This window comes from Adelges cooleyi, unplaced genomic scaffold (assembly GCF_023614345.1).
Source record: "Adelges cooleyi isolate 19-005CV unplaced genomic scaffold, UGA_ACOO_1.1 ACOO_flye_CR_arks_rails_tigmint_CR_PRNA_23, whole genome shotgun sequence".
NCBI classification, from domain to species: domain Eukaryota; kingdom Metazoa; phylum Arthropoda; class Insecta; order Hemiptera; family Adelgidae; genus Adelges; species Adelges cooleyi.
Genome location: NW_026095893.1, coordinates 15,215,200 through 15,233,871, shown reverse-complemented (window position 1 = coordinate 15,233,871; position 18,672 = coordinate 15,215,200). Strand labels below are relative to the sequence as shown.

Here is an 18,672-nt window from a genome sequence, read left to right as displayed (position 1 = left end):
CGATATTCGGACCTCTCTCTCTACTATCAGTCCATTTCTTTATAGGTCTATGATTTTGACTATTGCGATTGTTCACATTTTGGAAACCAATTAATTATACATTTTTGTCGCCAGTTTTTGGTAGCATTATAGGGCAACCATTATATAGCAACCAGGGCAACCAGTCTACCTACAATCGTGATTATAGGTATTGTTTATCTATCTTGATGATTATCATTGATAAAAAAGAAATCCCTTCCATTTCACTGAGGCAAGGATTTTTCCTTTGACGAACTGTTCTAAGAATACCATAGTTTTAAATATTGTTATATTTTGTATTTTTAATTTAAAACTAAAATGTGGTTCTAACTAAAATAATAATATTTCTAGAATTATTTATTAAATCGTTGAATCTTAAAAATGAACGAAGAAATGGAAAAATGTATTCTTCAAAACATTCCTTGGACAAAACTACCAGGATCTATTAAACAGGTAAAAAATATTTTGTTAGAAAATATTGAAGAAAATATTATTATAATATATTTTGAAGTGAATTACACATTAATGATAATACTATTTCATATAATAAAATATAAATACCTTACTGCTAATTAAATTTTAACCGTTCTTATATTATATACACTAGATTTATACCAATATTATTTTGTAATAAATAAAATTATAATGCAGTAATATAAATTATGAAACAAATTATGTAATCTAAAAATTTATAGAATTTGTTGTGTTACAGTGTGTTGGAAATTCGGCAAAAGAGTATAAAAAATGTATATCCGTGTATAGTATTAAAAACCAACTACGATATAAAGGGAATTTAGGTAAATAACTATCTTTTGTACTAAAGCCTATTAATTGTGTTTAAAAAACTGTATTTCGCATTTTTGTTTTCAGTTAAAACTGTTATAAAAAATGAACAAATTTACTACGAAGATTTAATGACATACAGCAGAGAAAATTTGATGCTTTATCCCTATCATTTATCAGATGTTATTGTTAAAGGCTTAAGAATTACACCATTCCAATTTTATATATCAATAGTTATTCATGTAATGGAATCAGATAAAAGTTATGATTCTATACCAAACTTTACGGCAGTAGATTGTAAGTAACACTGTACTCTGTCCCATGTAAGAGGCAAAAAGGCATGACGAAATTCAGTATGTCTCTCATATCCCCACGCCACACTTAGTCTAGTTATCTTACAACATGCAACATGGCGTACGGCTGTCAGCACCCATCAGACGACATCATGGTCATTATTCAATAACAACTGGGCGCGTAGGTGGCCTCAGTCGAGATGCGCAAATCGCTGCGTTTCTTATATGGGACAGAATATAGTTGACTTTTATAGTTTACTATTTATATTAGTACTTGAAAATGTATTAACAAAATAAATACATTGTATAAACATATATAGGTTTGCGGCTTTTAGGAATTGGACGTAATGAGTATATTGAATTAATGAACCAATGTCGCACAAAAAATAAGATGTTTAGAAGAAAACATGAAATACGGCCAATGTTACCACCTCAACCGATAGACATTAATGTAGATTCGTGGTGGACAGTCGATATTGGTTGTCTGTATGAAGATGACATTAAGGTTAGCTAAATTTAATTTAATTAATTAATCAAAATTCTCTTGGTCAATATTTTTTTTAAATTTTAGTTTAACAAAATTTGCTTTTAAAAACTACATTTCATGATAAAATAATCAATTTAATTAAAGTTTAGATTTAAACCAGGTTTATATAGTATTCAAACGGGCTAAGTTTTGTACCTTATTGAACACCCTGTATTTGTCCCTATACATTAATATGCCTATAACACATGTATTATTAGGTATTAACACATTTTTGGAATTTTTAGGCAATCAATGATACAGAAAAAAAAATTATAGATTTTATTATTGATAATGGACAACAACTGGCCGGAACTTTAGATTACTACATACTTCAAAGTCTCTACAAGTAACAAAATTTGTATATTTAAACACTCAATGTTTTGAACACATTTATTTTGCATAGAACATTATTTTAAAATCAATAACAACAGCTCAACATTATCTTGGGTCATTCAATTAATTTACGTGTCACTAATATTCAAAAGTGCTTCTAAAATTATTTAATTACCATTAAATTAAAATTAAATAGTTAAATAAGTAGTTAGTAGTTATATGACTAGTCTATATAAATATTATAAATTACCTATTTAATAAAAAATAATAACTAAAATATAAAAACATTTATTTTACATACAAACTTTTGGAATAGGCTATAATATTTTTTGTTTTTTATGTTGTGAAATAAACCATCTGATAAATAGTATTTAGTTAAATTTATTCATAAAAATTGTGCATTTGATTCCATTATTTTTTTTTAAGACCTAACAACAGTAAAAAAGATATAAAACATAAGGTGAAATTTGATTTCAAAAAATTTAAAAGAATGATAAATAAATGTCACAGAATATTGTTGAATATTTTAATGTGAATTCTTTAAATATATTATCACACTAAAGACAGTATTAATATTTTTAGAAAAGGACTTGTATACTTTGACATACCTATACACGATGATGATTACATAATAGTATCAACACTTGGCGGTTTTGTTATGAATAGGGTTCTTGGAGACAACTTTGAAAATCTCTTGTATAAAATTTTTGTCTCTATAGACGAACACACTTCAGTTAGTGAAGTATGTATATAAATAAAATTAACGTTTAATTCAATTTAAGAATTAATAAGTTATAATTAACTATTTGGGCTACTTGTTTAAGATTAAATAGTTTAGTGACAATTGACAAATGATGTATAACTATTATACTATTGTAAAAAAAACAAAAGATGCAACTAATTGTACATTAAATATATAATTAATTTTAAGGAAACCTTTATAAATAAGTATAAGTAAATTATCAAAACTTTTTTACTTGCAGTTAGCTACAATTCTAGAAATTGAATTGGAGTCTGTAAAAAATGCCGTTTCCTTATTTTGTCGACTAAAAATTGCTCAAAAGAAAAATCTTAAGGTATGTTCAGACCATTCTTCTTGGTCACATTTAAAAAGCATACCAAACTTAGTTAATATGGAATCGGGGCCATTACCATTAGTAGATAAGCTTTCTACGGTAATACCTAATTATCCAGAAAATTATGAATTATCCCCTGACAAGAGCATTACAGAAAAAAGGATGGCTTTTTTGTTTGATTCAACACTTACTGCTTTTTTAATGATGGGTAACCTTTCTCCTGTGAGTTTTAAAACACAATATTGTATTATCATTCAAGTTAACTGTACAAACTTTTATTTTTAGAGTCTTAAAGATCATGCTGTCACATTGTTTGAAGCAGGTAAACTTACAGACGAGGGACTAAATGCTTTTTTAGAAGAACTAGATAAAGTAGCTATTGGTTATAATGCTGGTAGTTGTGTTTTTGGAAATGAAACACCCAGTGCTGGCGAAAGCGAAGGTGAAGCAAGGCGATATTTCGAACATGCTTTAACTCTTAGAAGTACTGTAAAAACGTTGAGGTCAGAAAATTGTCCTGGCAAACTTGATCTTATTCGATGGGAAAGTCTTAAATCACTATCTGCCGATACATGTGTTAGATTTTTAAAAAAAAATTACAAGTAAGTTTTTTATTAAGGTATCTAGTGCTGGTGCACTTTTTTGCTCAAATATATGTCTTACAGAGAAAATGATGCCTCATTGAGTTATTGGATTTTGCTATTTGTTTTTGTTTGAAAGAGAAAGACTTTCTAAAGTTGCTTTGGTGTTCAATTTCCTAATTTTAAACTATATTTCATAATACAAATTTAAATATGACCATTTTTCTGAACTTTTTATTTACTTTGGTATGTAATAAAAAAATGAAGCCCTATGTGGATGGTAGAAAGTTTTCTTTTTTCAAACAACAACAAAATATGATTACTTTATGTCATCATTTTTTCTGTAATTATATTTTATCATAAAAATTGCTATAACTCTATGGTTATACTAAAATTTAAAAATAAAAATGTATTTTAAAAGTTATACCAAAGTAATACAAATAAAGCTAAAAATTGCCTATAGTTTTTTTTCTTTGTGATTTTTGGCACTGGGTTCCTTTATACTCACAAGTACCAATTAAATTTTTAATTGTATAAATAGCTTGATGTTGTCAATGGCACCTCTCAATAAAGAAACACCTCTATTATCTTCTCCCAAGTTACCACACGTTGGCCCTCCAATACCTGAAGTAAATTCAGTTTGGTTTAAACTTTATTTGTATCATAAAACAACGTATGGACCTCCATCGTTACTATTGACCAGAGGTAAACACGTATTTCTGTACGATTGTTGTCTATATGTTTTAACAAATAAAGTTTTGGTTTAAAATTAGGTGTACGTTTATGGAATGTTCCAAAAATGTTTAGACATTGTTCTAAAGTTATGGTAACAACTTGGGGACACGATCCTCATTTTATACCAATTGAAAACCTTATAACTATTGTGAATGATACGTTAAAAGAATCACCAATTCTTATACAAGTGAATAACATAAATAATACTTAATTGGCTGATTGATTATAATTTTATTTTGTATTATTTTTTTGTAGGCGTGTAACCCAAATACCTGTGTAATTCCGTTTCCAAAAATTGATAGTTTAAAAAATGGTAATGGAATTTGTTTGATATAAATTGTACACTAATTTGTTTAATACTTAATTGAGTAATTATTTTAGATTATTCATTTTTATATGAAGAAAAAGTAATTACAATGTTATCAAAAATTGTTAATATTGAAAATACTTGTGGTTACATTACATGTGCAACAGTACCAACTAAACATGAGAAAGTAATGAATATTGAACAACACACAAGTAAGAATTAAACTGCATATTATTTCAAATATTGCTTATTTTAATTTGTTTACTAGATCCTACACTGATTTTTCAAAAAAATGGTGTCTCTCTTTTAAAAGAAGAACTAGAAAAACTTAATGATGTACATTGTACAAAAAAAACACTGAATTTAGAGTCAGTTTATGAACAGCCAAAGTGGACATTACTGGACTGTTGTTTTGGTTTGCCATTATTCAATTCCGATGTTAATAAAAATATTTGTAAATATATTCTTGACAATCAAATGTGGAAAGATGAAAAGTAAGTACTTCACTGATGTGAAGTGGAGTTTGCTAGCCACATAGTTCTGTTATCTGCAAATTTTACAAAATGCTTTTGTATATTTTAAAAATGTATTATTAAATGTGTATATAAATACTAGTGAAGGGAATTTTTTTAATACTTGAACTTGAATTTTATGAATTCAAATAGTAAAATGTATTTGAAAATGAGGATTCTAAAACTGGTTTTTATTTTTTGAGTTTCAACTAATTTAAAAACAGTACCATTAAAATCCACAATATTATATTTCAAAGAATTCCCATCACTAATGATTGTAATATTTAATTACAAGTAGATTCTACTTTAATGTATAGTGTTACCAAACTCGTAGAGGCAAATGAGCTGTTGGCCAAAGATTTACTACAATTTATAGACTTATTTCAGGTAAGATTGTGTTATCTTAATTTATTTATAAATTAATAATTAAATACATTGGGTCAGATAAAGTCTGCAATTTTTTTATGTCATACGTATGTGATAAATAATGTTAAAAAACCACCTTAGAAGTGTCAAGAGGATTCAATTATATGTAATATTATTGCAATATTTAATTTTAAAGTCACAATCCTCTTTACAATAAAGCAATGTATGGATTGAGAACTGATTTCTGAAATCATGAAAATAAATTATTAATCTAACGAGTTCTGTCTGATTTTTGGTTGTTCAATATTGAATACTTCACATAATTCTTTAGACTAAAATGTATGTTTAAAGCTAGGCATCCACTAGATCAGTGTGACGTAACAAGATGCAACATAAGGTAACTGAATAAAAGAGACACGTTGATTACCAAATCATTAACATACAATGTGAGGCAGCACTTCTCTTCTAAAGTCCTATGCTTTCATGAAACCTATTGGACTCCTAAGTTTATTAACCAGAACAAATGTAATAAAAGAAAATTATTATAATATTTTATTTGCCCCAGAACGAATAACTACTATAGATTTGGAAAGAAAACTACTTATTGCCATAGGGAACGAATATTATGACTCATGAGGAACAAATATTGATATATTTAATAGAACACATGTACTTTTTAAACCTTTTCATTTCTTACTCATTAAAATTATAAAAATAAAATATATTTTGAATAAGTAAACAATAAGTGATAATAAGTTCATAAAAAAAGTGGGTTGCTTATGAATTGTATTTAATATTCTATTACCTTTGAATTATTTTATTTTAGGATTCTAATAAGGATTATGAAGATGTTCTATCATTTGACAAGGCGTCTATAGCATGGCCAGTAGACTGTTTAGTATTTAAGAATGGAGAATTAACAGAATGGAAATAAGCCTTTATTTGATTTTTGTAGTCAAGAAACTAGTTTTACAAGCAAATAGTAAGTTGATGATTTATAAACATTTTAAATTAAGTACTCACTAATATGTAATTATCATTTATGCTATTTAATGTTCCATAGTGAAAGTTACAACTGTTTAATATTAAATTATTAAAATTATATTTGGAAAAAAACATTTATTAGATATAAAAAAATATAAATATTGTTAATTACACATCTTCTTTTTTTTATTTTTAACTATTTAAAAGTCAAAACGATTAATCACAATTTTAAGTCGTAATTACCTCCATTCATAAGCGCTTTCCTATCAACTTTATACACCATATTAATGGTCTAACTATTGTCTTCTGAAGAATGAGTCTGATATATAGGTTTTATACTCATGCAAACATTATATATTTTACAGTACTATAAAGCTCTGAAGCATGTAGGCTTTATTAATAAAATTTTGCTTGAGTTTCAGTTAGCATTGAGTCTCAAATTACTCTACTGACCTTTTTTACATTCAATATTGGAATATGGTAATGTTTAGTGGACCCATCTACGCCTCTGCCTGATCCATGTTAGAACGTGTCCTAGAACAATCTTTCTACCAAGCTGCTTACACTCAAAACATTTCGTGCCTTTCTCACAGCTACTCTTTTATTCAACCAATATTTTCCTTACGATCACTTGCCGATTGCTGGCACATGGAAAATTTATCCTGCCTTGTTAATCTTTCAAATGGTAAATGGACTGTCCTGATCTATTATCCCTTATAAATGTTTTAAGGTTCTTCACGTCCTATTCGCTCTACAGACTGTTTTACACCCCTCTAGCAAACTTCATATTATCTCCGTAAATCTCCCATTATTCGTTTAATGATTATAGCTTATACCAAAGAATGTTTCAATTTCAATCGCATTACTTTTTCTGTCAATATTATGACTTACATTGTATGCCTACTATATTTATATGAACACTTAAATTATGCACTTAATATAAATATGTAATTAGGCATTAATAATGCAATTAAATGTAAAACACTAATTAACATGTTTTTAAAATCAATTTTACTGACATTTAAAATTAAATTAAAAGATAATGAGGTATAATAATAATGAGATTTGTACAACAAATATTCAGTTTTTATACATATAAAAAAAAATAAAAATTATGGTACACTAACTTTGTAAATAAATACATAACGCAAATCGTACTAAGTTATAGTGGTATATACCAGTATAAATTATAAAAATAAACGATAACCAGGTAACTCCTCATCGTCTGGATTTGTGTTATTTGAAGGTTGATGTTGATTTATAGAATCACTTTTATTTAAATTTGTTTCATCAGTTTTATTTTTCCTATTTTGATTAATGCTTGTCCTTGATAAACTCGAAGACATTTTTCTTTTAATCGAATCAGTCTCTTCTCCTGTCAACTGACTTAGATTTTCTGCAGCTTGTTCTTGGCTTTCTTCGACTATTTGAGAAGCTTGTTGTTGAAACTCCTCTGCCAATTGTTCCTGTACAGCTTGATCAATCCCAGATTCTTCAGCTTGATCACGCATATCCATTATTTGTGCCCAAGTCACATATTCTAAATCACGTAAAAACAAGTCTGGTTCATCATCATATTCATCGTCAGACTCGTTCTGAATATAATCATCTTCACCATCAATATTTTGTTTTTGTTGTTTCTGTTGTTTTTGTGCATCATTAAGAATTTGAAAGGCAAGATCACTATCGGGAGAAATTAATTTGAGTACTTCAGCTCTTACTGGTGACTTTCCCGATACTAAAGAAGATAAGTAGGGTATTAGTTCATGCTGAACAAAACTTGCAAACTTCCTGTTTTTATCTAATTCATATTTAAGTTTTAACACAGCTGGAATAACATAATCAGTGATAACCATTTTATAAGTTTCAATTACTAATTGCTTTTTAGCAAGATCAGCTACTTTTTCTAGTGTTCCTGGGTCGTCATCATTACCATTGTCACGTGGTTTTCCAGATGTCAATGCCATTTCCTTTGCTTTAAGAATCCAAAAAGCATCTTTTAAAACTTGAATAGCACGCTCTTTGTCTTCATTTTTTTCATCTATACTAGTCTCACGAGCAGCTTCTTCCAAAATATTTTTGCAAATTTTTACCATGAGCTTTAATTTAGAATCATCCAACATGTGTGTTAACATAAATCTATAAACACAATGACGAGATGTTTTCTTTTTTTCTCCCTCCATCGAGAAATAAGCTTCAAGTTCGGGACTCGTAAAACAATCTTCTACACCACCAGCTCGTTCTCCTGTGTAACCATTAAAATGAAAAATTACTTCTATAAGTTTTCTTTCCATGATGTCTTTATTTTTAATTAGTAAGTAATTGACAATAAATGATGATGTTTCTTGGCGTACTTGCCAATCTGTATCTTCAAGCATGCAGAGCAATGCAAAAAAAGCTACGTCTCTTAGTTTTATGTAATCTTCCAAAATTAATCCAGTGAGAAGTTTCAAGGCAACACGTTTAACTGATACACTAGACCCTTTCAAACAAACACACATTTCTGGTATAGCTTGTTCCACTAAAGTTGTACAACGTAAACACAAATCGGACAATGCTGTAAGTGCATTAATTTTAACTGACGGATGACAATCTACATTTTTTAAAATTAATCCATACTCAAATATTGCTTCTTTGGCAAATCGCTCATCGACAATACTCAATTTACCAACCGTCAAAACAATTATTGCCTGGAACGCAAAAGAAATAGACGTTTCGCGATTACGCAAAAATCGTAATAAATATTGCTGTAGTTTGCGTTTTAATTGTAAATGCTGTGTTAAACCAATATCACCAAGTATGCACATGTAACGAGTTAAAATCTCTTCATTGTCTATATTTGCAGAAGATTCTAAAGATAAGCAAATTTTTTCAAACAAATCTTTCATAAATTTATTTAATTTTTCAATATTGTCCACTAGTAAGACTGTAAGTATATCTAATGATTTAGATATGAGACGGGTCGGTACCTTAAAGTTAAACAAAAGATCTTCAAATTGATTCAATAGACTTTGTCTAACATTTTTGTCTAATCGTTTATGATTTAATGACATTATGTCTAAAGCCATTTGAGCATGAGTTAATTCAGTAGAATCATTATCATCTGAAAACCACGAAGGCGAATGAATTTCAAAATAATGCACAATCGGTGTCATGTTTGTAATAGTCAACTGATGAGATATCAATTGTAATAAATATAAGCTATGTGCTGTCCACTTGTGATTGGTAGTACCTATGTAAGTCATAATGTCTTTAACAGTATGTTCTGTAAGTAATCCATTAATATGCCATTTTTCACTTAAACACATCATATATTTTCCAACTCTTTCATTCATAGCATAATCTATAATTTTCCAAGGCAAATAATCTAATGGGTCTTCTTTTTTAATGGTTTTAGCTGAATATGGTTTTATATTTTGTAAAATAACTTTGCCCATACATTCAACAGCCAAGTCTTGAATTTTTTTATCTCGATCTCCAACTAAGTGAACTAATCCTTTAAACCAATGATTGAGAACAGTTTGATTGTCTGGATAAGCTAAAATCAGATTGGTCAAGCCTGTAATGACGACTTTTCTAATAGTCATTGAACAATCTGAACAACTCTCCAATAACAATGATAAATAAAACTTTTCCATAAACTTTTTGTTAATAAGAAATAAGTTGCATAAAAGCGTTAGACTCAGACGACGGATATGTGCTCGCTCATCACGGGCATGTACGTTTAATACCCATAGTAAGATTTTTGCACCAGGGTAAATAGTAAAATTATTTATACAATTTGGATCAAAGTTTTTCATGTCATTATTGAGATACTGGTAAAAATCGTGAAAATCTCTTTTGCAGAATGATGATTGATGTAAATATTCAATATCTAAATAGGGATCTACAAGTACACGTTTTATTAGGGCTGTTTGATGAGCAGTAGCAGTTGGCGGGCCAGAAGTTATAGTTGCTATTAGGGAAAATGCTCTAGTACGTACACTCAATAATGGATCTTCAAATCTTGAAAGAATAACACCTAATGTAAATTCGTGCTTAGTAGCTGGCATTAATGGTAGTAAATTAGAGTCATCAGGTTCCATTTCCTCAGGCTCTGATAATAGTTTAAATAATGTTTCTAACGCAACGGCACGTATTTTAGCATCTACATCATAAACCATACGAAATAGGTAATATTTCATTTTAATACGCACGTTATTAGGACAAAATCTCCAAACATCCAGTATGATTTGAAATTGTCTCGGTTTTAATTCACTTCGATCAGGTCCACGGTGTAACAAATGTTGTAACAATGTTTCTAATATAGGTTCAAAGGTAGCATCTAATTTCCCTGTAATTTTCCTTATAAATGACAAATGATGATCGCGTATAGCGTTAAATTGTTTAGTCGTCAATTGCATTTCCCGTTGTTCATCTACCAATAACCCTGGTAAAATTAAATGCATGATCTGTTTGCCTACATTCATTGTAGAACCACAATTTTCATTAAACATAGAAGTTAAAGCATTATATGCATTAAAAGCTAATGTTCCATAGCACAAATCAGTGGTAGGCACTTGTTCAAGAATGTTACCCGTCATACGTTCTAAACGAGTGACATCCACCATTATGTCTATAACTGAACTTAAAGAAGTGATTTCATCAAAAAATTGAAAACGTTTTATCATAACTCCTATATCTCTAATGATAGCTAAGATATCAACCATCAAATCCACTTTTTCATCATTTTGTAAGTGTTGGTTTTCTGAATTAGTTCCACTATTTATTCCATCATTGCTCCGTAACATAGCCACACATGAACGAATTAATTCTGAACTTTTACTCAACATACATACATGATAGAATCCAATATTTTTACTTCCTTTAAATGAAGATGCTAAAAAAAACAATCGTGAGGCTAACAAAGCATTTTTTCTGAAATTTGGATCACTTAATTCTCTTATGCCATTCTGAATGTAACAGTTTAACAAACAACTTAAGAATTTTGGATGTATTTCTTCTTCAATAAATTTGTCCCATACTATATGCTTTGATGGCTCTTGTAGAAAAGAAGAATTCAATAATTGACAAGCATCTGTCACGATGGCTGAAAAATCAATGTCAGGCATCACAACCATTTCATAGGAATCGGGAAATTGGTAATAATTGTAATTGCTACTAAGAACTTGGTCAACATAGGTTTGAGGAATGACAGTTAATTGAAGCCTTGAAAGTACATCTATAACATCGCTGACGTCTAATAGTTCATCTGAGGCTAAAAAAAAAAATTATTATAATTATCAAAATATATGTAAATACACACAGCTCAAGTTCCTATCAAGTACAGTTCTATAAGGGGTGCATAAAAGTTGAAGTACCAGTATTAATTTTACAGTATTGTAACCTTTAAGATCAATAGCAACTTGGTAGATAATTTTTACCAAAAAAACTTTGTTCAAACAGCAACAAATTGCTCATTTTTTTTTTACTTCTATACTACATTACACATTATCTGGTGTACACCAAGCTTTACGAAAAGTATATATATATATTAAAACCTAACAGGGTGCAAGGAATCGGAACAATGTTAATGGAGCATTGCAGAACAATATTTCAGTATTACTCTTAGAAGGATTAATATGGAATAACTAGAACAAATGCACTTTAATAGACATCCTTTTTTTATTTTCTTGTAGTATATTTTACGCGTATTCTGAATATAAGTCAAAAATTGGCAAACTCATCTAGTTTCAAAGCAAAATATAGGGTGTCCGCTAAAGTAAATTTATAGCCAATAACAATTACTCATGCGTTAAAACTTTCGTGGATTGATATATCCACGTCAAATGTTGTGTGCCAACGTTTTGGACTCTTTGCAGAGTCCATCTTCAGGGCAATAGTGGTCTCGACTGTTTAAATGCCTCGACTGTTCAGTATGGTCATGGCATTTGAACAGTCGAGACTACTATTGCCCTGAAGATGGACTCTGCAAAGAGTCCTAAATGTTGGCACACAACATTCGACGTGGATATATCCGAAACTCACTCAGTTGAACAATTACTCAGACAAAATGTATGGAAATGTATACAGTATGTTCAAGTTAAAGGAAACATCTGGTTTTTAATGATACACTAAAAATATTGAAAAAATAAGCTTAATTCCCTTTTTAAATAATTTGCAGAAAATTGTTACTCTTCAATAACCAGTTCTAAGTCAGTATTTTTAAAGTAACTGAAGTTTTAAATTTCGGACGAAAAGAGGGGGAAGTGTACCTAGTATGATGTATATAAATAATATTAGCTATATAATTATATTGTTAGTATTTTTAAATGCGTTAAATATATATATGATAAAACATACTATATAACATATTATTATACAACATGACTATATTAATAATTAACTTACTAAATATGGATGAATTCATAATTCCAAGTAGTTTAGATGGTTACGGAATTATACAACAAAAAATTAATCTGATAAATACAAAACTATTTCTTAATAAATGCCAAATTTCTAAAGACTACTCACTATGCATGTCACTTTCGCATACACAGAAACAAAGGCTCATTAACACAAATGTCAAATCAAAATTTGCAATTCACAACTCCTAAAATTCAAAATGTTCAGTTTATTGTTTTGCCGTTGAATTGCAGATGCTTATTAGTTATTTCATAGACTTGTGTATAAACTTTACGGTTAACCACGTTTTTATGATAATAGCACGGTTAACCAAATCCCGCTATTATTACCAAGATTTCATATCACAACATATCATGAGAAAAGTAATAGGTATGTCAGTAACTTTTGACAACCGCGAAATATGGCTGCCAGTGTTTTCGAGTGGTCGTGTATAATTTATTTCGGGAGCAACCATTTTGTTGATATTGCTTACACAAGTTGATCACCTACCTATTTATTTTGGCATAAAATGTTAATATTCCCACAGATTTAATGCAATTTTTAATAAATATTAATAATTAAATTATTTTTTATTCATTTTAACATATTAACTATGAAAATATATTAGTAAGCATTTAATCTGTAATTATACTTTATAGTCCAGTTCTGAGCTATCACGTAGACGGCGCTTATCAATTACCGTTATGTTAACTTATAGTTTTATGCACGATGTAGAGAAGATAAGGTGACGCCACTCCAACCAAATCAGTGGGTCATGAAATTACGGCATTTTGGTAGTACAATTTTGTCACGTAGATAGCGCCACCATTCACCCGGAGGCCGACTTTTACATGGAGCTAATAGGGTTTTTTACATATTATTATACGTTACTGTCATTTTTATTACTAAATAAAAATATATTACATGTAATTTTATTTGATTACAGGACTATAGATTATATATTATTTTAAAAGCCACAATATTCGTATATGTAGTCTAATTAAATGTACTATTTATTCTAATTCCTATTCCACAAAATACGTTTATAGTCGAACGATGACTATCCTTTTATAACAATATATGAAATTATTCTATACGATATATAATATAATAGCACGTATTATGTACAAGACAAAAATTTTCCTCAACCCCTCCCTCCCCCTTCCTATATCGAATTTTAAGCACCAGAGAAGTTTTTTCAAATTGAGTTTATAGTTGTTGAAGGTCTAAAGAATAATTCGTTATAAAGAATAACGATATTTCTGGACTTATAGTTCCGAAGGTATTTTAATTCTTACTTAGGTAGCCGCAATTCCCCTTAACACTTAATAATTAAAATATAATTATTAAATTATTATTTATTTACTTCAAGTTCTAAATTACTTCAGAGAGTAACATTGTAACAGTTATATAATAAATACCTATAATATATTACTTAAAACACAATTTTTTTTGGCTCTGGGGGGTTTAAACCCGAACCCTTCCCTTGTAATACACCACTGTACATAACAATACATTCTTTCCGATTATTTTAATTTACCCCCGAAAAATAAGCATCGCTTGTGTAAGGTGGATATTAATTATTTTAATAAACCCCAATTAAGTATCTTCGAAAGCCCGACTACCGTGTAATTCAAGCCCAACCATACGTGCAATGCCTAGTGACGAAGTAGCGACATATTCTCTGCATTGTGTTCCTAGAGATGATATTTGCATCACAAATAATTGTTTATATTTTGTGTCTACATAATAAACCGCGGCATATATAATTATAGAATACTGTTGTTCTTATTCATTTTTACAAATAACATTCATTGACTAATGTAGATCTTTTAGATTTATAATTTATAATTTATTGGCAATATTTGCTCTACTATAGTTTTATTCTATTACTCTAATCTAGAATTTAGAAATTATGGCCATGTATACTAATGACTAATTAGTATTGGAATACTACTTTATATTAGTATAGTAGCTATAATAATAAATAAATAATTGTGCTGGACAAAGACTAGATCAGAATAAATTTAATTTAATTAATTATGAAAGCTATATTCTAGTGCTAATATTTACTTTAATGCCGTTAAAAAAGTTAACAAAATAATTACTTATTACTAAATAAGACAATAAAAATAATAAAAACTCCAAATAAAGAATAATTAACATAAAAATAAAAAATAAAACGTTTATTGTCCATAAGCCGCATAGAAAATATCGGTCTCCGGGCGAATGGTGGCGCCACCTGTACAGCGAAGCTGAACTACCAAAATGCCCGAAGCATTCGACCCCAAATTTTTACTGATAAGAAGTTGAGTGGTGTCACCTTATCTTCTCTACATCGTGGTTTTAAGTGTTAAAAATCTACGAGTATGAAGTTAGCCATAAACGAGCGGGTTGCTACCACTTTTTCCAATTTATATATTTTCCAACGACCACATTTCCTATGGAAAAATTGTTTATTGGGAAAAGTGAATTTGAGGTAAATTGTCCGTTGGGAATGTTTGTATTTCAATAAAATTGAAAAATACCATTTTTCCATCCATCATTTTTTCTAAAATGTAAATATCCTATGGAAATAATAAACATTGGAAATAGTGGTTTATTACATTAAAATAATTTTGGTTTGCTTACCAATAAAATGATAATTTCCAGTTGTTGATAGCGTAATACCTCTGCTGAGCCTATGTATTATTTTATGATGAATTTGAATAATTAATATTGTAATATTAGTTAGATTTACATGTTTTATTTACCTACAATTATTTATAAGAAAAACGTATAGGTATTTTAACTCCATACTCCATACTCACAGATTGGCTATATAAACTACAAGGAAATGTTTTCTACCAATTTATAATTTTATTTTCTGACTGCTTTTTTTTGTGGTTACTACATGTATAATATGTTTAATTTGCTGAATCCAATAGGCTTATGCTTATGCTCATGGTAATGAATTATTGTTAATAGATATTAATATTAAAAATAATAGACACTAATGTAACATTCAGCTACATAATAGATATAACATTTCCATGTATTTGTTGCGTCAATTTAAGCGTACTTAACTATTTTAAACATATTTTTGGATATTATATCTTTATGAAATTTAAAAAAAATAGTTTCATACAATATGATTTGAACATTGTCCATCTAAGGTATGTTAAATCTATCACAAAACAAACAAAACTATTGCTATTTGTAAAGTTTATGAAAAACCAGTATCTAAAAAAAAACTTTTATTTTAAATACATTTTTTGCATGTGTAATTTATCTTTCAATATTAACAATAGTTACTATTTTTTTAAATTATAAACTACTGTATTAAAAATCAATAGTATACATTACATACAAGGTGTGTTTAATAAATACCCAGACTAAAATTCCTACCGATAAACTATTAATGTTAGAACACACTAATTTTATAGAAATTAAATAGAGATAATTTTCAGTACTTAGTTTATAACTAAAGTCATTATTTCAAACTAGTTATTAACAGTGCATGTTCAAAATTATAAATATTATACAAAACCGCGATTCTATGATAGAAAATATTTTGTAATAATTGGAAAAGGTTTTAAAAACTATTAAAAAACTATGGAGACTTGAGTTGATTTTTGGAGATTTTTTTTTAAGTCATTGTGTAACTTTTGTATGGTTCAAACGTTTTAAGGAAGGCTAGATTTTCATTGAATACGACCAACATTCTGGGGCGCCTTCAACATGCTCGTGTTTGATAGCCTAACCTTTTATTCATCATATTTCTAACAATTCCATTACAAGAAAGAGTAAAAGTTTAAATAATTTATTAGCATTAAAATTGATTAGCGTATACATACACTGATAAATATTTAACACTTCATTACTCTTGCTGTTTTCAGTCACACTTCAATTAAGTGTGTCTTAGGTAAACTTTTTACATCAGTCACATGTCTATATTATGTAACTGGGGTAAATTTTTAACTCACATGAGTGGTTAAGGGTTAATATTAGATGCTTTAAAAGTAATCAGTTTAAAATATCTGGTTTGAATAAAGACATATTAGCATTAAGAGATGACTATGCAACTCACTTAGGTAAAATCAAACAAATAATAAATAAACTAGTTAAAAAGAGATAGTTTAAAAATCTAAATAATTGTAGTATTGTAGTATTACGATACTACAATTATGTATAAATTGTTTTATATGAAAAATAAATATTCTTTATCCTAAGTTATCAACAAATAAAACAAGTACCTTACAACTATAAACAGTACTATGCATGCATCACATTTTACACATTTTAATCTATACACATTTGAGTTTATACACACCTACTAACTCAACCTTGTTGATACCTGCTAAACTATTTACAACACATTGTTTCAGCTTACATTCATGGATTGCAATTATATAATTAGACTAAGAAGAACGAAGAAAGTATAATGAAGAACAGTCTTATCAATGAAATCAATATAAACGCTATTTACTTTATATAAACCCAGTAGATTGTATAACGTGCATTTAATAATATTTATTTGTAATACTAATAAAATTAATTTTAATATAATATAAATCCATTATGTTATTATAATAAAATAATATATTTGTTTTTTTCAAATGCTGTAAATATCAAAATATATTTTACAGACTATTAAAAGTTTGAACTATAGCAAAATAATTCAAAATATGTAATTTATTTTGAATATTATTCATAATTGTATACCTGTGTTACACATCGACCCTTCTAGACTGCAGATACAATTATACAATTAAGTTGATTTGAACGTTCAAATTAAATGTATACCTATAAATAAAAACTAGGTGAGTAAGTATCTAAAATAGAAACTATTTGTACAACCAAAGAAAAATTGTGAAAAGCTGTATTGATTTTGATGTGGTTCATTGATAATTATTGATGTCATCGTATTGGATTTGTGAAAAAATTGTGGATATAATATGAACTGACGATAGAATAATAGTTATAATAGAGCTATTAAACCATAAGCTATTTATTATTTAAACAGTTACAGTATTAGTTATAAAAATGTGATGTAAAGTATTTTTTCACTACAAAAAAATGTATACTTCAAGTGAAACCATCTTAATCATGTGTTCTTACAAAATAATAGATACATTATTTGAAATATATTGTAAAAAATTATAAATTTGTACTAAATAAATAAATATATAAATTAAAAATTGTGTTTATTTCTTACTAGGGTAATGGCACCAGTTATTGACACTATAATCCTGACTTTGACAATTCTTTGTTTTTTTTATATCACAGATAAAATATATTGTTTTTTAATGAAGTTTTGTCAAAACAATTTATGTATACTATATTTGTATCGATAAAGTAACAGAGTGAATAAGTATTACAATTTTACAGTTTATCAATTTATTATTTATAGTTTTATATAAATTAGTTGTTGGGTCATGTCAGTGTAAATGGAATTTAAGGTCCATATAATGTTTATCAATGTAAATGTCCTTTAAAATAGCGAAATCATAACATTAAGATTTTTTGATAAGTCATGTCGATGTAACTGGAATTCGAAGTAAATGTAATTCGAAGCAATAATTACAAATGGAACTTCGATGTAACTGTAAATCGTGGCATAAAAAAAATTAACGAAAACATATTTTCGTTGTAAATGTATTCGTGTCAATTGTCGTCGAAGCAATTGTCATTCGTAACAAAAATGTCGGAGTAACATAACATCGTAGCACGCAACATTCGTGGTAACTGTGTTACCCCGAAAAAATATACTATAATGGCTTGGGAACCAGTCG

General features: G+C 28.3%; 2 protein-coding genes across 9 annotated transcripts; one reads left to right on the top strand and one right to left on the bottom strand.

Annotated features, from left to right (window-relative positions):
* Positions 1-58: 58 nt before the first annotated feature.
* On the top strand, positions 59-17,412 carry LOC126836096 (protein FAM91A1). 5 transcript variants are annotated; one of them, XM_050569132.1, is made up of 16 exons: positions 59-187; positions 370-471; positions 731-815; positions 889-1,098; positions 1,415-1,599; positions 1,866-1,966; positions 2,536-2,695; positions 2,937-3,251; positions 3,315-3,631; positions 4,152-4,315; positions 4,384-4,532; positions 4,601-4,658; positions 4,727-4,864; positions 4,921-5,146; positions 5,482-5,551; positions 6,357-6,586. In XM_050569132.1, the coding sequence occupies exons 2-16, from the start codon at positions 400-402 to the stop codon at positions 6,462-6,464; spliced, it is 2,358 nt and encodes a 785-aa protein (XP_050425089.1). In that variant the 5' UTR covers positions 59-187; positions 370-399; the 3' UTR covers positions 6,465-6,586. The 5 variants fall into 5 exon arrangements, with proteins under 5 accessions (XP_050425089.1, XP_050425087.1, XP_050425088.1 ...); XM_050569130.1 differs by lacking the exon at positions 59-187 and adding an exon at positions 17,266-17,412 and having other exon boundaries at positions 234-471; positions 6,357-6,512; XM_050569131.1 differs by lacking the exon at positions 59-187 and adding an exon at positions 13,617-13,748 and having other exon boundaries at positions 234-471; positions 6,357-6,512.
* Positions 6,570-18,630, bottom strand: LOC126836095 (condensin-2 complex subunit D3-like). Of its 4 annotated transcripts, none has more exons than XM_050569126.1 (2): positions 13,028-13,274; positions 6,570-11,771 (listed from the first exon to the last, which is right to left on the bottom strand). In XM_050569126.1, exons 1-2 carry the CDS (start codon positions 13,065-13,067, stop codon positions 7,702-7,704), a joined length of 4,110 nt encoding a protein of 1,369 aa, XP_050425083.1. In that variant the 5' UTR covers positions 13,068-13,274; the 3' UTR covers positions 6,570-7,701. The 4 variants fall into 4 exon arrangements, 2 of the variants coding, with proteins under 2 accessions (XP_050425083.1, XP_050425084.1); XM_050569127.1 differs by having other exon boundaries at positions 12,905-13,272; XR_007685272.1 differs by lacking the exon at positions 13,028-13,274 and adding an exon at positions 18,096-18,630 and having other exon boundaries at positions 11,657-11,771.
* Positions 18,631-18,672: the final 42 nt, after the last annotated feature.

What these genes read in the sequence shown, in the direction of transcription:
- LOC126836095 (XM_050569126.1), bottom strand. Translation starts at nt 13,067, where the DNA reads ATGAGCCTTTGTTTCTGTGTATGCGAAAGTGACATGCATA. An exon ending in ATGCGAAAGTGACATGCATA is followed by an intron (nt 11,772 to 13,027) that starts GTGAGTAGTCTT and finishes TTTTTTTTTTAG; the next exon opens with CCTCAGATGAACTATTAGAC.
- LOC126836096 (XM_050569130.1), top strand. Translation starts at nt 400, where the DNA reads ATGAACGAAGAAATGGAAAAATGTATTCTTCAAAACATTCCTTGGACA. An exon ending in ATACTTCAAAGTCTCTACAA is followed by an intron (nt 1,967 to 2,535) that starts GTAACAAAATTT and finishes TAATATTTTTAG; the next exon opens with AAAAGGACTTGTATACTTTG. An exon ending in ATCGTTACTATTGACCAGAG is followed by an intron (nt 4,316 to 4,383) that starts GTAAACACGTAT and finishes GTTTAAAATTAG; the next exon opens with GTGTACGTTTATGGAATGTT.